The sequence below is a fragment of the Ascaphus truei genome, chromosome 3, assembly GCF_040206685.1.
Source record: "Ascaphus truei isolate aAscTru1 chromosome 3, aAscTru1.hap1, whole genome shotgun sequence".
Lineage (NCBI taxonomy): Eukaryota > Metazoa > Chordata > Amphibia > Anura > Ascaphidae > Ascaphus > Ascaphus truei.
In genome coordinates this window covers 231649218-231676348 of record NC_134485.1, presented here as the reverse complement: position 1 = coordinate 231676348, position 27131 = coordinate 231649218, and the positions used below count along the sequence as shown (strand labels likewise).

The 27131-nt window shown below is 45.5% G+C and overlaps 1 protein-coding gene across 3 annotated transcripts in view; it reads left to right on the top strand.

Annotated features, from left to right (window-relative positions):
• Positions 1–27131, top strand: part of LOC142489467 (uncharacterized) — an 81228-nt gene that overhangs the window by 7453 nt on the left and 46644 nt on the right. For all 3 annotated transcript variants that reach the window (XM_075590292.1, XM_075590291.1, XM_075590293.1), the window contains exons 3-4: positions 3689–3776; positions 24402–24577. In XM_075590292.1, coding sequence (XP_075446407.1) covers positions 3689–3776; positions 24402–24577 — 264 coding nt within the window. The remainder of the gene's footprint in view (positions 1–3688; positions 3777–24401; positions 24578–27131) is intronic.

Below are 27131 nucleotides of genomic sequence, written 5' to 3'. Positions count from 1 at the left end.
GTTGTCTCTAAGGCCAGGTTCCCGCTGGCTACTGCAGCGGCCGCTGCAGGGACAAGATGTGCCCCACAATGGGGCCCGCTGCGAGGGGTGGCCGCTGTGCTGCAAAACTCCTGCTCTCAAGAAAATTGAGAGCAGGAGTCGCGACGCAGCGCTAGGCCACGCCCCCGGTGGCTCAGCCAATGAGGGAGGACCTGCCGGGTGACATCACGGCCGGGCCCCCGTCACTCCCCCATCATGCGCCCCCCACTGTCTTTCCCCCTGCTGCTCTCTGCATACTTGGGGACTCGGCTGCACGCGACGCCTGCCTCACAGACGCGCATGCAGCGGAGCCGCAGCCTAAGGGAGACATTATCCTTGTGACAGACCTTGGTAGTAATCAGGGAATCATTAGTTAGACTCTAGGATCTAATGGTGTGATGTAAGAACCAGAATCTCCGGCTGATTTCTTAGACTAGATACGTCACAATATATTCTCAGCTCCAAATGAATTAGGAGTCTATAAAGACTATATATATATATATATATATATATATATATATATATATATATATATATATATACACACCCCTAAAAAAGGGGAGATGGCAGCTAGTAGAATAAAATATGCTAAGATAAGAGCACATAAGGAAACATATATATGTAGTTTCCCAAAAATAGGGTCAGCGTTCCAACGTCCAAGTGGTGGTAGAGTCACTTTAATATATAAGTATATTACAAAGCAGCATGAATGTTTATGCTGAGATAAATGCTGCTAGTATGTGACTAGAGGGGGTAAAGTCAGATGAATACCCCACTAGCCATAATAGTAATTTGGTGGTTTAGAGTATACACAGCCCAGACTAAGTATGTTGGCATGTGTGTGGATATAAATGAATATAGTTCCACGCCACCCTAGGCTAGAAAGGTATGTGGGACTAATTTGCTCAAAGACAAATTAGACAAAATGATGATAAATCTGTTTATAAAGCGTTATATAGCCCCTTGGCAAACCAAATTATCAATAGCCCGAGATAAAAATGCCTAAATGAACTTAAGCCCACTGTTTGTAAGCTATTAGGTGGGACCATAATAAAGGTAAGTATATCAGCATTTAGCTACATCAGAGATAATAAAACTGATCTAGTAGTCTGGATGTAAATGAGCTCTCGATAAATTTACTATGGATCTATATAGTGCAGCATAGGTCTGTTAGCCCTGAATCCAAGTATAGATGATATAATGACCGTCGGTATAGGGCGCACAGTATGTTAATCTCGCCCCTAATGGTGGGCTAATTACTCCGCTATTAGATATCCATGTTACGGCTAATTATAATAGTGGCCTGATGGTAATCACGGCACAGCTGAAATTAGCTATGCTTCTCTCAAAAGAGATAGTAAGTATCCATAAATAAGAGCATTTTTAATAGTATCAGAGTAATATGTCACCCACCGCTCTGCGAACCAACGTGAGGACGTAACGGCGACATGCACCAACATACGTTTCGCGTCAGATGACGCTTTTTCAAGGTGGCCCAACCTTGTGGAGAAGTCCCTGTTGATATACCCGATTGTTGTCATAGCAACGTCGAGGCATCTACGGCTCTAGTCCCGCTGATGTAAGCGTATCAATGAAAGCCTGTAGGGTATGTTAGCGTCCTGTAGTAAACAAAGGCAGATTATTGTGATACTGCTAGTGATTGGTAACAAAATGTCATACAAATAGCCTATAAAGTCCGTCAGGACAGAAGGACAGAAGGAGAAGGACTCCAAATGATAGCTAAAGAAGGATGATCTATTGGATGGAATATGATTGTATGAGTATACGTATATAAACCACATTAAGATAGTGGATGATGAGTATATATAAATCCATAGAGTAATCAAATGTAGCAAGAGCACTCGTTCGCCTTCCCCCCCCCATATAATCAGTCAGAACCACTATTGTCATTTAGTGAATGTACCATTAGTCTTCAAATGATTAAAAAGCAATTTCCATGTTTTCAAAATATGCTACCCGTGATAAACATTGAAATAAACATTGAAATGACACATATGGAAAACAGGTACAGGTAAAAGCACAAAGATAAAGAAAACTCATATATTGGAGAGGTACAGTACCAAGGAACTCATGGGTAGAGCTCGGCAAACCAGTCCATATCCGTTTCCCGGATTTTCCTGAGTTTTCCATTCAAAATCCGTTCCGTGGTTTAATATCGATAGATTGTTACAGTTCCAATCCGCGCGGATTCATCCAAAACTGTCATTGGATACAATCCGCTGGTGAATTTTTACAAGCTACCTCGCGGATTCCGCAATCCGTTGACAAATTTGAAGAATCCAATTCGCGGGTTCAGCAATCCACGTGCAGATTCCTGAATCCGTAGATTGGATTCTTAAAATTCTTCAGTGGATTGTGGAATCTGCGGATGCATTGTCGGTGTAAAAATAAAATGAAAAAAATCTGCAAAAGGCGAATTGCCATTTTTGAGACTGTAGCGCGAAAACTTGCCAAAGGAACCAGACGATCCTTGGCGGAACCAAATCCACAAAACAAAAATTCTCCCATCTCTATCCCATGGGATATTTAACATTGGTCTCATTGGGTATTGGATAGTCAGAACTTTGAATGATCTTGTTCTGTGTTGAAGGTTCTCATGACGTGTCTGTCAGAATGTTTGCTGAAGATAGAACTTCCCATCTTCCCAGATAGACAGAAGTCGTAAGATCAGGCAGAGCAGACTAGGTGAATGATTTTGTGATAGCATGCAATCTAACAGTCAAAACTTGATATGTGAGAAGTTTTTAGTGACGTTTGTGAGCCAGGTAACATTTCCCCCCTTTTCTTTTGTTGTTGATGTTCTGGAAAATAAATGTTCTTTCCTATGCTATATGAAGTGACTTGTAAGTTGTGTTGTTGCTTCATTTAAAGGTATCAATATACAGAATGCATTTTTGTTTTGTCCTTGGTTATTATAGCTAGTGAAATGCAAAACAGTTTGCTTTCTCATGGAAACATGACATTTAAGTAGCGAGAACAATGCAAAACAAATTAGTTCTAAGTAAATGAATTAAAAAATAATTGTGTATTACAATTGTAGCTTTTGGTCAACAAGTTTTTCCTTAAACAAATGCAATTTCACATTTCTGTCAAAATGCTACTTTTTTCTTTTAAACCTTTCATCGACTTTAAATTAATTTGGCTTCCTCAGAAAGTTTCACCCCTACCCCCCTAAGAATAATTGTCACTTCTTGTGCAGAAATTAGTATTTTTGTATAGTTGTTGGTTTCATTTAATTCAAATGTTATCCGGTAATTGTTATTCCCTGGTATTTCTTAAAACAAATTATGCTGCTGTTATTAGCCAAATAAATCAACACAAAAAGTATAAAACCTGCTTGTCTATTAAACAGTTTACACACATTCTTATCACAGAGATTGTAAAAACGTCCCAAAGTATTTGGTTACTATGGAGACATTAAAAGTTACAAACAAATATTTAGAAAACCTTATATTTGCCTGATAAGATTACACAAGTATGTCAACCACTTCCATTTAACTCATTGAACTGCCATAAATTCACTTTTGCACTAACAAGAACTGCCGTTTTAAAATAAAGTTTTTTTTTAAATCACCTTTACACAAAATACATTAAAAAAATGTGGACACTATTCTTTGAATGTTACTCACGTGTATTGCTTTTCTTCCAGGTGAAGGCATTTAATAAAGAAAGAGAAAAGCATGACTTTTTAAATTCCTTTGACCCCACCTGTCCTTTGGTACTTCAGCGACAAATAGGTAATGTATCAGATAAGTTTCCTCTTGTTATATTGAGACAAGGAGGGTTTTTTCTGCGAAAAATGGGTTGCACCCCTTTTGTTTCCCATTATCAGTAACACATCTGCAGGTCTTGTGCTTTTCGGCAGCAGCTGCATCTCAAGCTGCGGCAATACTGTGAGCTCAATCACTGACAGGCAGCCTGGCAAGGTCATCTGGTTGGTGATATAGTTTAAAAATGCTTAAACCTTGTTTTTATAAAGAAGCTCTGAGTGTTTATTTCATTCGAAGGGAGGGGGGTCTAAGACCTACACAGCTCATGTTAAAACATAAATCCTCTATATTTATGTAACGGGTATTCCACCCCACCCAATCGCAGATATAGTGTGAGTGCGGAGAACCTGCAGTTACCAGGTGTGGTGCTTTACCTGTTAGGCTCACAGGAGGGCTGAGCTTCCGCCACGGGGAACCTGGGGCAATAATATTAGGAGTAACCCTGTACTCGGTGCAGCGCCTCCACCTGCGATGGTTCCCAGCAGAGCAGGAATTGTTCCTCACAGGACACATATATATCACTCCACACAACGTATGTAAACAATCAATGACTTTACTTGCAGCAACCATAAGCAGATGCACGTATATCAACAGGTGTCCCTCCCTAGAGGAGACACTAACAACCCCGTCGCGCAGGACGCTACCTTCCCTCACAAACCCCACCGGATGATCCCACCCAGTGTCCAGTAACCCCACACAGTATTAACCCACCCTCCAAGTGAGAATGATATGTGTGAGTGCGCAGCCACTATGTCCCGTGTGAATGTGAGAGGACTCGTTGGTGCACCTGTGGATTACCTGCCGGACACTCCGGTGCCCGGGCCAGCCAAGGAACTTCACAAAGGATCCAAAGGCTGATGTCAGCTGAATGCAGGAGCTAACGTTCGGGGCGATCCCACCAGGATGGCTACTGCCACGACAGCGAAGGTCTGAGCCCAAACCTCTGGACGGACGCGCAACTTCTGCTGTGTCCCTAACTGGCTCTAGAAAGTAAGTGGCAGGGTCCCTAACCTGAGGGCTGTCCCTGACACAACTCACTCTACTGGGTGACTCAGGGCTAGCTGGGGCCTTGGGGGCTGCTGGCCTAGTGCAGGGAGTCACTGACTCCTGCACCCTACCTCCTTCCCCTAGCTGCTCCTGGCGTTAACTGACTAACGTGCTGCAAGCCCGCGAAATGTATCTCTTTGCTCCTGCAGGGCCATCCTCCAGCCCTATTGGCTCCCTGGCATCACGTGGGGTGCTGCAGAGGCTCATGGGACTTATAGTCCCTTCCAAGAGCCTTCCCTGGTAGGTTAGGGTTCGCGCGCTCCTTTCTGCGCATGCGCAACTCTTACGTGCCGCCTGCAGCTTCTTCTCTACTCTGCCCCGTACATGCGCGATCGCGCCACATTGTCACGGGAGACTCATGTGGCGTGTAGGATCTCGGTGGCCGGAACAGCAGGAAGCGAAGAAGGGGTCACAAGCAGGGGTCCGAGGCAGGCAGCAGGTAGCGAAGTCAGGTAACAAGCAGGGGTCCGAGGCAGGCGGCAGGTTGCAAAGTCAGGTAACAAGCAGAGGTCGGCAACGAGGAGACTGGAACAGGACAGGCGGGGCAGGACAGGTCCGGGAGCAGGGACTGAGAACGGGAACAAACAGGGACAAGCCAGATAACCAGCAAGGGCCTAACTGCGAACAGACTCAAATACAGGTACAGGAACAGATCAGGGTCAGAGGCATGTGCATAGGAGTCTGACTTGAAACAGAGGCAAGGGAGGAACAGGAATGGGAGGTTTATATAGGCAGGCTGGGAGGTGGAGCACAGGTGCAGAGGTGTCAGGTATCAGAGTCTGGAATGTTCCTTAGTTTAGCAGCAGCAATCCCGGTGGACAAGTATAGGTACTGCAGGCTAGAACAAGACATTGAGAGTGGCAGCAGTCCCGGTGGCCAAGCATGGGTACAGCAGGCTAGAGAATATGACATTACTCCCCCCTCCCAAGAGCGTTCTCCGGATGATCCTCCAGGCTCTTCCCGGAGGCCTTGATGAAAAGTGGACTCAAGGTGACCCACCTCTGGTGGTTTGTCAGCGGGCTGAGGGTACTCAACAGGTACATTGGGTGCTGCAGGGAACCTCCGAATGGGTGCGCTCAACCCAAAAGCAGGGGCAGAGACATCAGGAACGTGGGCATCAAGGACGGGTGCAGCCTTTCCACATGAGTCAGTGGGGACACAGAGTTCGCTCTCCATGGTCTCCTCTTGCGACTGCCGTTTCGTGGCATAACCGAATGAAAGACCAGCTATTTGAGTTTTCGGCTCTTGAAGCTGTCCTTCTGCACTTCTTTTCCCACTCAAAGCAGTTGTCAGTTCAGCTTCTTTGGAGTTGAGTCGCGACTCCATATCTCCCAGCTGACTTAGAACAAGGCTTAAATGTATTTCGTTTTCTTTATTTCTGACCTGTAGCTGCCGGTACTCCTCCCAGACCTTGCCCAGCTCCAGCTGCAGCCGGGCCTTCTCATGGGCTGTGTGATTCAACACTTTGCAGGCCTCAGCCATCTTGACCTGATAGCGCAGTGTCAGGCCAACCAGTTGACGGACGGACCCCTCCTCCCTCTCTTTTTTGGCAAGCTGTGTCTTGAGCTCAGCGATCAGCAGCGCTGTGAGATGCTGTGATGTGTGTTCAGCTGTCAGCTTTAGCTCTTCCTTTTATAGGTATTGTTGCAATTTCCACTCCTCAGTGAGAGATCCCTGGTTAAGTGCATACTGCAATTCTCTTCTCAGGACTTTCATCTCTTCACTGAGATCATTTTGAACTAGTTTCCATGCATCCCTCATCACGTCTTGGAGCTCTGCAAATTCCTTTGCTATGATCTCAGCAGCTTGTCTTTTCCAGGTCTCTTTCTCTTGGGTGTACTGGCTGTTAGGGATGGAGCAGTGTCTCTGCTCCTCTAAGTCTTGCTTCAGTTTCTGGACCGCCTTGTGCTCCCTCTCAAACAGGGTTACCTGGGCTCTAAGCTCCTCCTCCAGAGAGGCTCTGGTTATGTTCAGTGTGGCCTTCAGCTCCTCATGCTGCTCTTTGGGGACACACTGGGTACTCAGATACTGTTGCAGCATTTTTACCTTGTAGGCAGTCTGGAAACTTTCTTCCTGCAGAACTCGCTGCTTTTCCTCAGCATTCACCCATTTCTCTTTCGTGTCCTGCAGATGTGTATGCAGTTCTTGCAGCTGACTCTGTAGCATATTTTCTGCTTGTGTGCGCTGCTCCAGGGAGACACGTTCTTCTTGCAGCACTCTCTCTGCATCCTGCAGTGCTGTCTGCACGTCTATTTTTTCCCGGGCCAACTGTTTCTTCTCCTCTCCTAATTCACGGAGTTTCTTATCTCCTTCACTGACTTGGACATAGAGATTCTTGCACTCTTGGGTTACAGTTTCAAAACTGATATTTAACCCTTCGAAAATTTCTCTCAATGAACATAGTTCTGTATTGAAGTGGCAACTCTTCTTCTTAGAGGCTTCCAGCTCTGTAGTAAGCCTGTGAACCTCTTTCTGAGATGCTTCCAGTGCTGCGTCAACTTGAGCCATGAAAGTCTGGTACTGGGCAGAATCAATAGTCTCTTCTCCTCTTCTGATTCATGGAGTCTTTTATCTCCTTCACTGGCTTGGACAGAGAAGTTCTTACTCATTTGGTTTATAGTTTCAAACCTACTATTTAACTCTTCGGAGGCGTCTCTCATAGAACGTATCTGTTTTCAAGTAGCATCTCTCCTCCCGAACGACTTCCATCTCTTTTTTGAAGTAGCAAATCTCCTCCTGGGAGACTTTAAGCTGTGTATTAAGCCTGTCAATTTCCTTCATAGAGATTTCCAGGACTTTGTTACTTTTAGAAGCGAGGCGCTGATCCTCAGCAGCATCAGCATATGCCCTCTCCAGCTCACCTGACATGACATCCAGGTCACTCTCCAACTGGTGCTTTTCTTTTTCCTGGAGAACACACTTAGCAATTGCTGAGGATAGACAGCTCTGTAGTGCAGCCTTGGCTTCTTGCGCTTTATCTAAACGTCCATTAAGACAATCAATCTCTTTTCGTGCAGATTGAAGTGTCTGAGTTAGGGCATCTTTTCCTGGATTAAATACACTATTCCACTATTCTTGGGATATTCTTGGGATAAGTCCACTATTTCTTCCACTATTCTTGGGATAAGTCTGTGAGTTGCCTTAAACTGCAGCATATCCCTTTCATCAAATGCAGACTCTGGGGTTAAAGGTTCATCCTTAATTTCAACTTCCACAGTAATACCTCCCTTCTTTTTCCTCTTCTTCCTTGCTTTGAGAAGTTCTGAAGAATCAGTGGTACTGTGTTCACATTTACTGCTCAAGACTGTTTTTTGAGTGGGAGCCATAGTTTCAGACATGGGGAAACCACCACTTCCCAAGAAACCAGTAAAGAGGAAATGTGTCTTAAATAGAAATATGAGTCTGAAAATCTGCAGTGGCCCACCCACAATGCAGAGACAATTCTTGTCCAGGTAATGAAAGTCTGAAAATGGCAAAAACAGGTACTGCAGGGAGGGTTTTTTTTTTTTTAAAGGGAATTCTTCTCAGGGAGAAAGTGGCACAAAAAACTCTGCAGAAACCTTTGCAGCAACAAAATCTTCAGGATCCCAACTGGGATTTCAAAAAACAAAAAAAAAAGTACTTATCTTCCTCCAAGCGGATGGGGTCTGCTGAAGCAAGAAGGCAGAGAATCTGTTCCAGCGAGATCCAGAAGTGGCCTCTGTTTTCTGTCACGGGTGACTCCTGTGGCGTGTAGGATCTCGGTGGCCGGAACAGCAGGAAGCAAAGTAGGGGTCACAAGCAGGGGTCCGAGGCAGGCAGCAGGTAGCGAAGTTAGGTAACAAGCAGGGGTCCGAGGCAGGCGGCAGGTAGCGAAGTCAGGTAACAAGCAGAGGTCGGCAAGGAGGAGACTGGAAGAGGACAGGCGGGGCAGAACATGTCCGGGAGCAGGGACTGAGAACGGGAACAAACAGGGACAAGCCAGATAACCAGCAAGGGCCTTACTGCGAACAGACTCAAATACAGGTACAGGAACAGATCAGGATCAGAGGCATGTGCATAGGAGTCTGACTTGAAACAGAGGCAAGGGAGGAACAGGAATGGGAGGTTTATATAGGCAGGCTGGGAGGGGGAGCACAGGTGCAGAGGTGTCAGGTATCAGAGTCTGGAATGTTCCTTAGTTTAGCAGCAGCAATCCCGGTGGACAAGTATAGGTACTGCAGGCTAGAACAAGACATTGAGAGTGGCAGCAGTCCCGGTGGCCAAGCATGGGTACAGCAGGCTGGAGAATATGACACACATGCGCGCACACCCGCAATGGCAGCCCCCGCTAACCGGGTACGCCGCCGAGCCTCCTAAGGCTCTCCCGCTCCCTGCTCCGGCCCCCACCTTTGGAAGCAGCAGGCGGGTCCGTCGCTGGCTCCGGCAGCACCCGCGACCGCGCTGCTCCAAAGGAGGGGGGTCTCTAAGAACCGCTGGGGACTAGGGCTACACTCTCCCCCTGGTGAAAAATCAAAATTTATATAAACAAAATGCAGTGCATAGAAAATACAACTTATCACATGGTCTTTATGTGACTTGGTACACCACATAACCCCCACAGTAATAACCGAGGCCAGCAGAATACTTGCTGCTTGCTGAGACCATTTGTGGGGTGCCCCTAACTGATCATGTGGGGGTACCTCGCTTTGACTTTTGTGAGCCTCCACCGGGATAATCTTTTGACGATCGTGCTCAGGGTTAACAGTCACTAGCTCCTTTATACTTCCTCCCCCTGGTGGAAGGAATAGTGCAATGTCTCTGGGCCAGACCTTTACCCAGCCATCTGCCTCGCACATGCGGTATACCGGGAGGTCCTGACCTTTTCCTCTGTCCACGACATGATGAACAAACCGCTCCGTGTTGTGCATGAGGAAGGCAATGATTGCCCTAGCTGACACGGCCCAGTCTCTGCTGGCTCCATTAGCCACTTCTGAAGTGATGCCTTCGGGATACATCACGAGCTCAGGGGCTTGAGACAGACGACCTTGGTGATCCTTTGCGGAGAAGTAAGCACCGGGCAGGGTCTCTTCACCGGGTACCTCCATCACATCTTGCAGGGAGTAAAGGGTTGGAGCCTCACCGCTGCATGGACTCTCGGTGGCCAACAGGTCCTCGGGGACGCTGTCAGTTCCCACCCAGGCTGTCATGGGACCTGTCCCCGGCACTTCTGGGGCAGTCCATTCACCTTCTGCAAACTCGGGAGCGTGGGATCCCAGTCCTGGGACCATTTGGGTTGGAGCGCACGGGCTCATACTCAGGTCATGAGACTTTTCTACTGCCTCTTCTACGGCCACCTCCATCGGGGTCTGCAGGGAGTTAGGAGGTTCCTCACCACTCCGCTGGCTTGCGACGTGTTCCTCTTCCTCCGTATGTCCCTCCGACACACTGGGAGTCGCCACGGCCATGGGACTCTTCCACGGCACCGGCCACACCAGCACGTGCTGTCGGACGGTGTCCGGACTCGTCTGCTCCTCTGTGTCACCGCTGGGGTGGTGCGCCGGTAGGCGCATCGCCACCGATGGGACGCCTACCTCTTCCTCTGAGGATATCACGATCGGATCCTCTGCAAGGGAGTCACCGGGTTCTTCTGTGATACAACCAGTGGGTATTGGTACAAAACGGGCCCGCTCCGGTACCTCCACTGCGGTCGCGCTCTTCTCCGCCGACGGTTCTCTCGGCTCCATAGCTGGCTGGGCCTTGGTTCTTCCCGCTTGGTTGCAACGGGGAACTAGGGCAGCCTTGTCTTTCATCTCCGCCACCTCCATGGTTGAGGTAGAGAGGATAACGGCATCTTCCTCTGTGGGTTCTGTAGGCGGGGGTAATAGGCTTCAAGAACCAGGCACCGCAACAGTCACATTGGGGCTCCCACACCAGTGCGCCTCTAGAACAGTCACAGGTGGGGCTAAAACACTGTATACCCAGTTCTCCGTCCACCTCGGTTGTCTTGAAGTCTAGCGGTAACTGAGACAGGACGGCTCCCTTGACATAGGCTTCTTGCATGCAGGGGCACATTAATGCAAGGGCATCTACTCCTGGCGCACGCCAGGGCACATACACATTAGGGTGTACCCCCTGACAGTCCATCTCATCCTCTGAGGAAGGATAATCCATTTCTGCAACAGTGCCCTCCTCCTCCTGGTGAACAGAAGTGGCTGATGGCTGTTCAAAACACTCTTTCCCCCTGGTGGACTCTAGAGGAGGGGCGCTTTCTATCAAGGAGTGGTTCGGGCTCTGCACTGCATCACTCATTCGACGGGAGTGGGGCTTAGGTTTTCCCGCCGATCCCGGACAGTTTTCTGCAAGGTCATTCTGCACCTCGAGCGCAGCACCACGTGCACACTGCCGACTTGGGGAAAGTTGCCATGGCGCTGGGTCAGAGTATACTAAAGGGTAGCCCTCAGGGGGGCACCCGGGCATAAACAACGCGGACAGTGCCTCTGACAGCCATATATCCCCCGAGTATGTCACCACAAAAAGCAGCAAGCTCCACGTGGACGTGGGGTCTTGATTTATATCTATAAGAATAGCGTACTGCCACCCGGGGACTTTATGCATAGGCTCATAGATCTCCTCCTCTGATATATTGGCGGGAATGCCTTCTAAAGCCACCACACGGCGGGGACTTAGATCTAGCCTCAAGGCCCAGGCGAGGACCTCGTGTCCGGACTTTACAGACATGGTCGACAATTTGACAAAAAAAATGGAACAGGGCACCCCAGGTCTGGATCTCAGCAGCGCCTCCAATTGTAACGGGTTTTCCACCCCACCCAATCGCAGATATAGTGTGAGTGCGGAGAACCTACAGTTACCAGGTGTGGTGCTTTACCTGTTAGGCTCACAGGAGGGCTGAGCTTCCGCCACGGGGAACCTGGGGCAATTATATTAGGAGTAACCCTGTACTCGGTGCAGCGCCTCCAACAAGAATGCATCTAGATCAACTAACTGGCCTTAAGGCTACGCTTATAGTGCCGGTGACGTCAGGCTACGGTTGCTGGAAAAATCAAATTGATATGACTTTCAGTGATCGCGACAAAGTCGTTGTGTCGCGCTTACTATAAGCGCACGCAACAGCGGCAATGCATTTGTTTTGACGCTATGTCGCGTCGCCGTCACTATAAGCTCAGCCTAAGCTTGAGGTTTCCAGTTGCTAAACTCTGACCGTGTGAGGAATCTTGGTGTTGTCCTTAATTGTGGCTTAAAACTTAAGCCAAATGTTTTACATTTATGGAAAAAAAATACAGAGAACCTGCGTTCCTCCCTTAAGGGCAGGGGTTGGCAACCTTTTTGCGGCTCTTTCCGCTCCCACTTGCGGCTCTCTGCAGGTTGCCGACCCCCAGCTGCTACCTCTCTACCGGCAAACTTAATCTGGCCTGATCCGCAGTGGTGGCCTGCTGGAAGGTGTCTTTGGAGGTGCCTGTCCAGGCAGCTTGCTGTAGACTGGTAGAAGGGAGGTGCCCCTGACAGGCACCTCCATGGGCACCTTTCAACAGGCAGCTCAGCAAGACCCCTCAATCCTCCAGGGTAGCGATAGGCAGCAGCACACAGATCCTCTCTTCTCTTCCAATACCCCTCTTCCCATCTCTCTCTTTCCTTCCCGTCTCCTTCCCCCCTCTCTCTCTCTCCCTCCCCTCTCTCTCCTTCCTCCTCTCTTCCCCCCTCTCCCTTTACTTCACCCTCTCTTTCCTTCCCCCTCTCTCTCCTACCCTCTCTCTCTTCTTTCTGCCTCTTCTCTCCTTCCTTCCCATTCTCTCCCCATGTCTTGTTCTCCCACCCCTAAGGAACACACAATACGCTGTGCGGTGTGGGGTTTAATGGGGGGGTGAGGGGGGAGATGTGAGGATGTGAGGATTAATGGGGAGGGGGCGTGAAATGTGGGGATTACAAGGGGAAGATGGGGGGGATGGGGGGGATTTATCAGGGAGGGCCCTGCTCCTTTAATTTGTCCTGGGCCCCAAAATGTCTATTGGTGTAGTATAAATATATATATATATAATTGAATGGGGGGCTGCTATCAAAAGGATGAACCAATCCAAAACGGAATCTACAACAAAAGAACAGAAAGCGCATGGCCTATAGCATAAAATCTATGACATTAATTGGAAAGGGATAGGAGGTGGGAGGAAACAGGCTCACTCACAAAGGAAGTGTAATAACAGGCATGTGTGAACACAAATAGTCACCGCCACATCGGGTTTGTGTGCCGTCGGCAGCAGCAAATTGTGTCCTCAAGAGTCCTTATACAGCTCCGGGAAGATCCTGGGTCCACAGCATAAAAAGTCCCAGCATAAACAGCTACTGTAACTCCAATGAGTATAAAGTGCTGTTAGCCCCCTGCAGCTAGGTCATAGACCCTCTGGTACCTGCACTTCTCCTCTGTGGGTGCAGGATGGGTAGCAGCTGGACCTGTGGTTCTCCTCTGTGGGTGCAGGATGGGTGGCAGCTGGACCTGTGGTTCTCCTCTGTAGGTGCAGGATGGGTAACAGCTGGACCTGTGGATCTCCTCTGTGGGTGCAGGATGGGTGCTGGACCTGTGGTTCTCCTCAGTGGGTGCAGGATGGGTGCTGGACCTGTGGTTCTCCTCAGTGGGTGCAGGATGGGTGCTGAACCTGTGGTTCTCCTCTGTGGGTGCAGGATGGGTAGCAGCTGGACCTGTGGTTCCCCTCTGTGGGTGCAGGGCTGGGTGCTGGGGATTTATATATAAAACATTTTTGTATATAGTGTGTGTGTGTGTGCGTGTGTTTGGAGGGGGTAGTGTGTGTTTATATTTGAGGGGGTGGTCATGTATGTGTTTTTTTGGGGAGGGTAGTGTATTTATGTATGTATTGTACAACTAAATAAATGGACTTATTATTGTGAGATACATTTTATTCCCCCAAATATTATGTCGTATGTTAATGCTTATACAGTATATACCTATTAGTGTGTGTACAGTATATCTATGTGTTTTTTGGGCTGCAATATTCAAGCATGTATTGCGGCTCTCGGAATATTTTGGAGAAAGAATTTGTTTATAAAATGGCTCTTCTTCCTTGAGAGGTTGCAGACACCTGCTTTAAGGAGTTACTGCATGGCGAATCTGTTATAAGATTGACATTGAAAGCCCTACATAATTACTGTCCCAGCTCCTGGTTCCTTATACCCCCACCCACTCACTTCAATGAACAGCTGAACTGCCAACAGTTCCCAGAGTCTCCTTGAGTTCCCTTCGGCCCGAGTTTGTAGTCATAGTGCTCCTTCACTTTGGGGTTCTCTGCCTGTCCGGTCCGAGAGTCCCCCTCTCTAGTAATATTCCAACACAGATTTACTTGCTTACCCAGGCATTTGATTAATGAACCGTAACTTATCCAGTATTTAATACTTATCTTTCCTTTATGTATTCTGTCCACCCTAATGTTTTATCTTGTGTCTGCTTTCTTTTCTACCTTTTAATGTCTTTTTTTGTGGTAATTCTGAAGCGCTATAATATAATAAGTTATTTTTTTAATTAATTATTAACAGCGAATCAGTAACGGTGAGCGATGATATCAATGTTCCTGCAGCAAATATTTACCTCTGATGGCTTTGATTATCTAATTGATGCCTTTATTACTTATAGTTGTTTTATAGTAAGATAAGGTGCTCTCAGTTATGACCAAAGGTAAAGGTTTAGGCTGCAGTCCCAGTCACTGCTACAGCACACGCCTCGGCATGCACTGTTTGTATAAGCAGCGCCCCTCAATGGGGCTGGGCCCAGTACGCACCTTTCCACTAAAGGTGCCGCCGCTCATACTGGCAGTTTTTTAAAACTCAATGAAATTGAGTTTAGAACTTGCGACGGAGGCGTGGCCACGCCCCCGCCGGCGGTTCACCCAATGAGGGCGGACCAGCCACGTGAGGTCATGGCCACGCCCCTGCAAAACCCCGACCACGCCCCCTCCCGTCGCAATCTCCCTCTCTCCTGAAGACCGCAGATCGCGGTTAGCGCTGTGCACGCGCCGTCTCCCCCCCGCCGGGCGCGTGTCACAGTGATGACTGGGACCGCAGCTTTAGTCTATTAGAAGTAGAGAACTAATGCACCCTTCTTTAATAGTTAGATGCTTTTCAAAAAGAGAAAATGAATACAGATACTGTATATATTTAGTTATAAATAGTTTTCAGGGAATATGCATATTCTTATTATTCATTTCAGTCTTAGGGGTTTATTCAGGTAGCTTTGATAAAATTGCTGCTATCTGGAAAGATGGGCCATGGCCCCATCAAATGGTTTGACATGACCCCATCGAAACGGTTTGCCATTTGTGTTATCACGGTATTCAGAAAGAATCAGAAACCATTTCCACAAGTCTCAAACATGAGGTAGTTAAATGCCCAAACCAAACGGGACAGCAGCGATGGTATCTCAGCCTCTTTCTAAGTTCTCCCCTGTGCGATCCAGTCGCAGTCTGTTAGAGGTGCATAGAGAGAGCTGCATCTCCCTGCACAGCTCTCCCAGGTGATCGCTGTGTTTTTATTTACATTTTAATAACAGTGTACTGTAGCAGGTAGTCTCCTGAGCTGAACCGCAGTAATTTCAGGTCCGGGGACCCCGTTTCCCAAGAAACAGGCCCCGGTATGGGGTGCTGGTATCTCCTAAGCATTTAAATGTCCCAGTCATCTGACAAAAGTGGATTTAAACATTGCAAGGGGATACCGGTACACCGGGGCCTGTTACTCGGGAAGCTGTTTTTCAGCTCCCACTCGGAGATGCAATTCCTGAACGGGTTTGGCAGTTCAGAGCTTTCTGAATAGCTACCTTGCCAAATCGTATGGGAAGTGTTCAAAAAGCTTGATGACTTAGTTATCGAGGCTACTAGAATAGGCCCCATAGCCTTGAAATTATCTAAAAATAGGTTTGTTTAAAAAAAATTAAAAAAATGTTAACACCAGGAAGGTGTCCAAAAGGACATGGAGGGGATTTTCTTGGGTGGGAATGGTGCTTTAAAAGTGGCAAATTAGTCTATCCACAGTTTTATGCCATACTGCATAATTGCCTTTACTATCATACATGTTTAAATATATTGTCAAATATGCAGTACATCTCCAATGTACAGTAATATTGCACTGTAATAAGTTTGATGTAACACAAATCAACAGTCATGATAGACAGGTGTAGCATGGGTGCCCCTCGGTCACCAGAAACCCCCCTCCTTCGTGTCAGCGCAGTCGCGGTTGCCGTCGGAGGCAGCGACGGACCCGACAGCTGTTCACGAAGGTGGGGGCCAGTGCAGGGAGCGCTCGGCGTCCCTGGAGCTCCGGCGGCGCACCCAGCTAGCGGGAGCCGCCATGACAAGTTGTGCAAGCGTGCGCGGGATCGCGCATGCGCAGACTTAGCTATAGAGAGTCAGGGACAGTTCAGGAGAGATTGCGGCGGCCATTAAGGATTCGCGCAGGCGCAGGGAAGGCGCGCACGCGGCCCCAATGTGTTTACAGCCTCCACGGGACCACAACTCCCATGAGGCTTAGGGCCAAGCACACCAGGTGCCTCAGTGTGGCCAATGAGGGCCAAGGATCTCTAGAGGGAGAAAAAGGATACATTTCGCGGGCTTGCAGCACGCTAGTCAGTTGGAGCTGGGAGCAGAAGGGGAAGGAAGGGTTTAGGGAGCGAGTGAAGCTCCTGCACCACGTAAGGTCCCCCATATCCCAGGTAGGCCCCAACTCCCCACCAGGCTAGTGGGTAATTATAAGGGACGGCCCCAGGTTAGGGACTCTGCCCTTAGTTATGTGTGTGTGCTCCCTTGTCAGAGTCACGGCTGTCAGTGCTGTGAGGTCTGACAAGAAGGCACAGTGTTTGTGCAGCACGTTTGCTGCACGCACCCAGCCGGTTGCAGTGCATTGCTGCAGGCGCTGGGAGTACTAGGTAGGTAGTTAGAATCAGGACCGGGAAGAGCTAGGGGAACGAAGTAGGCCAGTAACCCCTTAGGTCCCAGATAGGTTCTCACTCCCCAGTTTGTGGTGCTACAGGGACAGGCCCTAGGTTAGGGACCCTGTCACAGTAGCGCTAGTGTTAGATAGGGACACAGCGCTCTCTAAGAGAAGATTTGGGCTCAAGTCCGTGCCCACAGAGACTATCACCAGGGTGGGATCGCCCCTGGCGGACCTCGTGCAAGGAACCAGCTTGGGATCAGACGGAATCACCGAGCAACAGATCCTTTGCGAAGCCAATTGCAGGCCCGAGTGCAGGAGCGCTCGGCAGGTACCCCATAAGTGCACCAACAAAGCCTAACATTCTCATAACACATAGTGGCAGCGCTGACCACGGGACAAAGGGGTTGGGCTGTGGGCACCGTGTGGGGATGTTATAATATGTTGATGTTATAGGGTTCATATGCTCCTAAGTAAAGGTGTTGGGGAAGCGTCCTGCGTGACGCCGTAGTCAGTGTCGCCTCTAGAGAGGGACACCCGTTATTCTGTGTATGGTATTTGTGTCTTATGTTCCCAAGTAAAGGTATTAGTTATTATACTTATGGTGTGCTAATTATTTGTATGTGTCCTGCGAGGAACAATTCCTGCTCTGCTAGGAACCGTCGCAGGTGGAGGCGCTGCACCGAGTACAGGGTTACTCCTAATATAATTGCCCCAGGTTCCCCGTGGCGGAAGCTCAGCCCTCCTGTGAGCCTAACAGATAAAGCACCACACCTGGTAACACTGTATGTTCTCCGCACACACACTATATCTGCGATTGGGTGGGGTGGAATACCCGTTACACAGGGAAGACGGTTCCCGTATCCTCGACAAATACATTGTAGTGTTAAATTTTTTATTCTGTTCTGCTTCTGCAGAGAACTAACCCACTGCTCCAAATAAGTCCAGTACACTGTGACGGCACAGCACGTTTGCTCCTTCATAAAAACAATGATTGCTTTATTTTGCAATTAGTTATGCTACTGGAGGTGTTATATATTTTTTCAAACTTAAGGGGAGCGCAATGATTCTTGAATGGAAAGAAAAATGGACACAATATTGTGCTCTATGTCTTATCTCACGTGTGATGTTTGTGTAAATATTCAATCAAATAGACTCACATTTTACTGCTGAAGCCGCAGCATAACCAAATCAGTGGCAATGGTATTTCTCAGAAATCTGTCCTCCTCTGCTTCCAGTTGGAATCAGTGGCTCGTCCTCTCAGCTGTTTTCACTCAACGCGTTTCGCATCAGAATGCTTTGTCAGGAGTGATGATCTACACTTAGCATGGTTTTTTTTTATGCAGCTCTTTAATCCAATTGGTGGAAGAGGCGGCTATTTACAAAAAATCATTTAGAAATTCCAATCTAAATACATTTCTATAAAATAATCCCACACCATTGTTAATTACTACTCTAGAATAATGGTCTATTCTACAATGGCCCCTAGATTATATAAAGGCTATTAAATCTATATCGATGTTTAACCCTTTGGGGGTCTAAATTTTAGAGATCTGGAACAAGTACTTCCTAACTGGAGAGGAGGAGATAGAATAAATGATCTGGCGAAGCTAGACACATTCTAGATCTACAAATTAAACACAATGACCCCCAGGGTTAAACATTGATATAAACTTAATAGCCTTTATATAATGTAGGTGCCATTATAGAATAGAGCAGGGGTGCGCAAGATTTTTCTGGGGTGGCATGGGTGGTTGCAGAGACGCCGCGCTCTTCCCCAAGGCATTAAAATTCAATGCCGGGGATCACGTGAGGCCTCTGCAACTCTCAATTTACCGAGATTTCGCCGGTGTCTGGATGCATCTCCATGGCAGATCGGCGTTAAATGTGGCGTGATGTCACATGAAAGTCGCCATAGCAACAATGCAGCGGGTCAAATGACATCACATGACCCTGCGCATCATTTGATGCCACACTAAGCAAGGTGGTGGGGGGGTGTGCGAGCACCGGTGGACACAAGACAGGGGAGCGGATGAGCAAAAGTTTGCGCACCCCTGGAATAGACCATTATTCTAAGGTAGTCATTGACAATCGTGTGTGATTATCTTATAGAAATTTCTTCTCTTTCTTCTCTTCCCCATTGCATTGTACAACATTGAACTGCATAATTCACGTAGATAAATTTATGGTTTTCTATATCCATAAAGAAGAATATGAACAATTAACACGAAGTGAGGAATTCATGCGGAGTAGATCAGAATTTATAGTTCATTGCCCCCGTCAGTGTCTTATTTAATGCTGGAGATCATTTAGACAATTTTATTGTATACGCAGAGGGATTAACGTTTCAGTCACATACGTACATCCTACACTGTCTCAAACTACAGGCCAATCTCTCTTCTCCCAATACTATCCAAAGTCATGGAAAAATGTGTTCACTCCCAAATAAGCTTTTATTATACAGTACCTAGACAAATTTCCCTAGCCAATTCCAATCTGGCTTTCGCCCCAAACACTCCACCGTAACTACCCTGCTAAAAGTTTGCAATGAAATCCAGTGTGGAATGGAACGGGGACAACTCACTGGTGCAATATTCCTAGATTTTGCAAAGGCTTTTGATACTGTTGATCATGTTATCATACTTACCAAACTCCAGTGCTCTGGAATAGGGAAACATGCTTTAAACTGGTTTAATTCCTACCTATCAGGTAGATCCCAACATGTGTCCATCTCAGGCTCTAACTCCAAACTCTTGGATATCACCTGTGGTATCCCGCAAGGCTCTGTTCTGGGGCCCCTACTCTTCTCAGTGTTCATCAATGATCTTCCTACAGCTTGTAAGGGAGCTTCAATACACATGTATGCAGATGACACAATCGTATGTGCAAATAGCCATAGCCTCTCCAACCTTGAACACATACTTCAATCTGACTTTTTGAGACTCGAAAATTGGATTTCCCAAAACAGGAAAAGGGAGACTAAAAAGCGCACCAGCAAAACGGAGCAGGAAGGACCCAAAACGAAAAAATGATTAAAAGGGCACTTTCCCAAAACAAACTGTTTTTAAACACTGACAAGACTGTAACAATGGTATTTGGGACCAAGACTACATTTTTAAAGCTTCCAGTGACTGAGCTCCAGATCAGAACCAATGCTAACAGCACACTAACTCCTGATACTAGTTTTAAATTCTTGGGCATATGGTTTGACTCCCACTTAACATTCGGGATCCACATTGATACCCACTTGAGTCTCGGCGCAAAGTACGTCTTTCCTGTCTTGTCTTCAAATACTTTCTGGGCATGCTAACCATCTATCTGAACAAGCTCTTCGCCCCTACCACATGCAGCACTTATCATCTGAGATCTGACTCCAAAAAACAGTTCATGGTCCCAAGGCTCAACAAAGTATCCGGCCGCTCCCCCTCCTCTTACCGTGCACCCCAAAACTGGAACATACACAACGCAAGACATTTCACACCGCTCACTCATAGATAATAAACAATTTCAATGAATATAGTTTTCAAGTGTCAATTAATAACACAAATGAGTGCTACCAATGTACAGAAGTTAATCGTATTAACAATTGAATGAACACAGCAAAATTAGCAGTCCGTTTGAGCAATAATAAATCCAAAAGGTTGGGTTGCACAGTTTGTAAGGGGATTCCCTCAGTGGCTAAACTATCATATAAACGCTACTTGCTTTCAAATAGCACAGCTCCAACATCGCTGTCAACTTGTACTGCGAGTCCCTGTAACTAGTGACAGACCATGTAAAGATTAGTAAACAACTGACAACCCAACATAAAGTAAAGTATCCAGAAATCAATGCTTGATACTTAGCTAAATAGCCACTGTACTCTGCTCCGTAGCGGTACACAGAACTGCTAGGACGCTCTTGCTGTAGACCGGTTGTTGTGGGATCAGCTGCTCAACGTGATGTGACGTCACCACGCCACAGTGCCCACGCCTTTTGGATTTATTATTGCTCAAACGGACTGCTAATTTTGCAGTAGTGCACAGCCTGCTAAGCTAATGTTTTACTATGGCACATGCTATATATGTGTGATGACGCTCCTCTACATTTTGCATCAGTGATTTTGCATTGATTGGCAGGTTTGGAACTTGATTAATGTACATCTAGCAGGAGGTTCAAACAGTGATTAGCACAATAAAGTCTCAGCACCTGGCAGTTCTTGTGAAGTCACTTTTCATTAGTGTTGTTGGTCTGGGATCAGTAACATCAGCTCAGCGTGTTTTAACAATATTTTATTTTTACTTTTTCACCTTGGTTTTTCACTATATCTATTCACAAAAATTAAAAAATTACTATTGTGATGTGCACCAAAAATGTACTTCTGCGAATGTTCTTGGGACTGTGTCACGTGTTCATTCAATTGTTAATACCAAAACTGGAACAACCTACCAGAGACTCTTTCAGCCATCACCAGTTTAAATTCTTTCAAAACTAAAGCTGTCTCACATTTTAATCTGGTCTGTAACTGTTACATACAGTATGCCTATAATATATATTATCTTTAACTGTGCATGCAGTGTCTTGTATATAATGTATACCCTGTTCACTTATGTAACTGTATTTGTAATCATGTATTATTTGTCATCTTAACTCTGTGCCCAGGACATACTTGAAAACGAGAGGTAACTCTCAATGTATTACTTCCTGGTAAAATATTTTATAAATAAATAAATATATTAAAGTAGATATTGTTGCAGATATAAGAGCCGATACAATTGATTTATTAAGGATGGAAAATTCACATTTGATGATATCGGTAATATTTGCATTTTAAGTATAGATGTATGTTGTATAGTTATAAATAGATGTAGCCCTGTAGACACCCTTCCCCCCAACCCCCCCTCTGGAAACATGTTGCTGCTGCTACTACTGATGTCTTGGTGAGTGCATACCTGTGAGGGTCCAGGAGAGCAGAGAGTCCGCGATGGGATGGGGAAAAGGACAGGCTTAAGGTGATCCTTATGTCCTTTCCATGATGATACAGCGCCTCCAGACATGGCAGGCTACAGCAAGGCTGCAGACAGTCCTTCCCATGACAGTTCTTTCTCTCCAATATCTCTGGCTAATAGACCGCAACTCAGCCAGGGGTATATTAATTAGGTCTTTATTTGTAGCAACCACTGCAGATGGTAAACAGCATTGCATATAGTAGAGTAGGGGTCTCAGATCCCTGGATGGGGCTGGCTAGCAGTTAATGGTTGAGCACTTGTGCCATGCACCGATCTTACTCTCCCAGCCCCAGGAGGCTGGAGGAGGACTTGACATGCTCCTCTCCCAAGGAGGGGTGGAGGAGGACTCACACCTCCTCTCCCTAGGAGGGATGGAGGGGAACTGACTCCTATAATTTGGAACATCCTCCCTAATGCAAAAGGGGAGGGCACAGGGTCTGCACCAGGATTGGTTGCAACACAGACCCCATGACACCACCTCTTGCCACTCAGGGAGGCTGCATGAGGGGGGCTAAACCCCACAGGATAGCCTGTCACTGCCTGTAGCTACTGGGACCTACATGATGGAAGGGGCAGAAGGATAGCTGGACCAGCCATTGCTATATAGATAAATAATGCCATATGTAAAATAAGTTGTGGGTATTACCATAAGAAATATGTGTATTCTTATGAATTGTATTAGGGTCACTGTTGTTTGTTTTATAGTTGTATAAAAATATAAATGAAAATAATTGCTATTGAGACTGTGCATACAGCACAACACTGAACTGTTTCTACAACACTCAGGGAGTAAATTTAAAATATAAAATGAATAGACTATGTAGAGCCTTTCAGCCTTTGGTTCAATATATCTTGTTTTCGTAGTAACTGTTGTTTATTTAATAGATTCAGAATACTGTAAGTATAGTGGATTGTAACTTAAATTTATATTGAGGATGATATTAGATTGTCTCCATACTGTAGTACTCGGGCACTAAGTTTTATCATTAATAGAGATTTTAGTCTCCTTTAGCCTTACGACACAGGCTTAATGAGCCACATTTGGTCCCAGTATAGGCTCTGTTGGCCCAATGGAGTGGATGCAATTTAAAGATCGAAGCTGATATAATAAAAATTATCCCCTAGTTGAACATTAAGGAATTTCATTGTAGAATTATTGTAGCATGCAGAACACTGATCAAAAAAAATCCCAACAATGGGTAAATGAAGAAGGGAATTTCTAAATGAGTTTTGTAAATAAACCGCCTCTTCCACCAATCAGATTAAAGAGTTCTGCATATAAAAAAAAACATGCTAGGTGTAGATCATCACTCCTGACGAAGCATTCTGATGCGAATCGCGTTGAGTGAAGACAGCTGAGAGGACTTATTTTGTCATGTTCACTATTCATCACTAATGTTTACAATTGATTACCAAAAGGAGCACCCATCACACTTTTTGGCGTTAGTCATGGGGTTAAGCAAGGTCCAGTCAGACCTAATTAATATATCAACCTTAGGATTTAAAGATCTGTCGAATGATGTAGTAAATTGCTATAGTGCAAATGTGTTTCTACATTCATCATAAAAACATGCACGATGACTAAAAACTATTTTACCTTTTACAAACAGCTTCTATGGGGGGCATATGGATAACTAGTTTACACCTTAAAGCAGGGGAGCGCAAACTTTTCCTACTGCGCCCCCCTGTCTGCCTACTCCAGAGCTTGCGACCCCCCCTCCTACCTGGTAGCTGCGTCAAATGACGCTCCGGGATGACGTGATGTCAGGTCATGTGACCCGCAGCATCATGTGACGGCACGTCACATGACCCCGCAGCATCATTTGATGCCGTGTTGCCATGGCAACGTGTCAAAAAGTGTCTGAACCACGGTAAGTAGAGCGTTGCAGAGGTCTCACGGGATCCCCCGGCATTTAATTTAAACAGCCCGCGCCACCCCAAGACAAATCTCCCAGTTGGCGCACCGCTGCCTTAAAGGAGCAGTTCATGCAATATCCTACATGTGTTTTTTTTTAATAAATCCGTTTTGTAAAACTGACTTTTTTTTTTTTATTCAACTCAATGCAATTTTTAACATACTGAGCATCCTTTGATTTCTGTAGCCGGTTTAAACACTCTTACCCAGCAATGCAAGATTTTTACAACACTTTCCTGTTTGTGATAATTTGTTGCAGAATAAGGTTATAAATGCACAATAAACTTGCCTGATTTAAAAAAAAAATCTATTTAAAGCATAAATGTTTTAGTTATAAATTCATTGGTTGTTGAATATTACAATAAAATACATAGGAAAATACTACTTGTGGGTTACATTTTACGTGAATTTAATTTATTTGTATTTTTCTATGTATTTTATTGTACTTTTCAGCAGCCAAAGAATTCACAAGTAAAATATTTTCTTCTTATTTTAATAATTAATTCTTGTTTTAAATGTTATTTTTTCAGCTGTCAATCTTAACGTGGTATAAAAGAGGTTATTTTTTTACAGTTCTTTTTATTCTAACTTTTTAAAACTTGATCAATGTACTGCACATATTTTTCTTTAGAGTTTTTGTTTGCTGAGTATTTAACCAAGTTTTTGGTGGAATACCAACAGAGGACACTTCAAATGTGCTTATGTGTTTCTGATTCTGCTACATATTGATTTGTATCATAGTGAACCTCAAAAAACAGATCAACGACCTCCAGGAAGCCAATGAAAGTGCTGTTCAGGAACTAGCAAAAGCTGATGAGGAGATTTCCCAACAAAAGACAGATATAGCAAAGCTCAACGCAGAATATAACCAGAAATTCGAAGATTCCCAGGAGGAAATAGCTCTGCTTAAGGAAAAGGTAACAAAATGGTTGATATAGTATTTTTCAAGCTGTGTTCTGCTGCTCCACGAAAACGCAAAACAGGCAGTCCCTCCCATGTAAAGTATTGTGCTACCAAAATACGCTAATCATTTTTTTAATCCAGTAAGCACTGACATATGTTTCCTACCTCTTTCCTTTTTTACTTCTCTATTTCAGGCAGTGGTGTGTTGTGGCTGAAGAAGGTATTTTGACACCAGTTTATGCTTCTAAGTGGTTTGCTCTCTATATCAGCAGGTCACAGCTACAGCTTGGACCTATGTCAGCTTTTCAGGTCCACTATTTAACCCCTCTTTATTTTCACTTAGACTAACTTCTATACGCTAATGTGTGGCCCAAGTCCTACTCCCCATTATAACAGTGTTATTCCATGTACTGGGCATGTAGCTCAAAGGTCAGATAATAGAACACGACACTAGGCCTTGAATAACAAACTTATCTCTCTGCCCCCCCAAAGCATTACAATATGTACTAAACACCAATACACAACCCACCCCCTGTGTCCCCACATAAAACCAGATTTTATATTTGTATACACAGGATTGATACCAGAGGCTGGTGGGGGTCACCGTGTGGTCCCCGCGGGTGTCCATGGGCCTCCAGGTGGTCCCCGCAGGTGTCTGGGTGTCCTCGGGTGGTCCCCACGGGTGTCTGGTGCCCTCGGGTGGTCCCCGTGGGTGTTCCCTGCCTGAATCTGGGGGTCCTCAGGTTTTCCCCGTGGGTGTCCAGGGGTTCTCGGGTGGTCCCCGTGGGTCCCTGCTGGACTGCGGTACCAATCCTGTATCCAAAAATAAAATTCGGCATATATTGCAATAAATACACCTCCTCCTCCCCCCCAACACATACAGTACAGTAATATTCAAAATAATTATTATCCAGATATGGATAATAGCTCATTTGCCCATTATTAAATCAAACATTAGCCAGGCAGCAGAAATAAAGTAAATACACTTTTCTACTTACCCCTACCATCATGAAGAGTGTCCTCGTCAGCATACTGCAGGGCCATGTCCCCCGATGCCAGCAAGAATACATACAAAAATACGATCTAATGGCCCCTAACCCTTTAATCACCTTAGCGGTTAATAACTAGCTGTAGTAATTAAGGGGTTAACCCACCCTCCCCCACTACCCACCCTGGAGGTCTAACCACCCACCCCGGACCCACTATACCCACCCTGTACCCATTGATTGGCATAGTGGTACATCATACCCATATAATATGGACATGATAAGTCACTATAGCAGTCAATGGTCACCCTAATAAAAATACATGAAGGCCCAAAATACACAATAATAAAACATACACAAGCACCTAAACACCACAATTCAATAAGTAAAAGCACTAGCCAACAAATTCAATTAATAAAAGCACTAACCAACTAAACCATTAAATCATTTTAACTAGTAACCAACAAAGCAATTAATTAATAAAACCACTAGCCAACACATCAATTCAAACAAGGAGCCAACAAAATAATTAATTAATTAAAAACGCTAATTAATCGAAAAAATACATAAAAACAAGCCATCCAAATTACAAACTATTTAATCTAAACAATCAAGAGAAATATAAAAAATAACACTCAATAGAAAACAAGCATTTGCCAAAAAATGCAATGGCTATTACTGTATTAATCTGTACCTTAAACGGGCACAGATAAATACATTAGCAGTATATGGGCAATGAAAAACATTAAAAGAAAGAAATACAATCAAAAACATGTAAAAAAAATAAATAACATACATTCAATATTTTACTTACCTTTAAAAGCGTTGGCCCTTCGAATCCAGGGGTATTAGGAAGCTCTCATACCGCGACGTCATCAAAGACAATCCAACGCCATCCACCTTGAAGATCCGGAACACATAACAAAATTCTTCTTTCTTCATCTGTCATTATTTCTTTGTTTTATGTCATCTTCTTTCTTCATCTGTCTTCAATTCCAATGGCTCTAATACCATGTGATATTGCCATGTGCTTTGAAGGATATAACGTGCCTCCCTTGTAGAAGACGTCACATCCTCCCCCCCCCCCCCAAAAAAAGAGGTGGGCACATGATACAGCGTCCAATCAGATTGGCGCTGTACCATCTGACCTAAAAATGTGATGCCACAGGCCATATTTAAGGCCTTGATGCCTCATTTTATCTCAAGAAGCCGACGTGACAACATTGTGTTGTGAATTTAATATGGGGCATGGTGGATTAACAGATGAAGAAAGAAGATTACAGAAAATAAAGAAATAATCACAGATGAAGAAAGAAGAAGGTGATAGAAGAATTTTGTTGCCTGTTCCGGATCTTCAAGGTGGATGGCGTTGTATTGTCTTTTATGACGTCGCAGTACGAGAGCTTCCTGATACCCCTGGATTCGGAGGGCCAACGCTTGTAAAGGCAAGTAAAATATTTACAGTTTTTTTAATTGTATTTCTTTCTTTTAAAAGGAGGAGTGGCTCAGTGAGTAAAGATACTGACTGGCACCGAATGTGAAGCAGGGGAACCTGATTCAATTCCTGGTGTCGGCTCCTTGT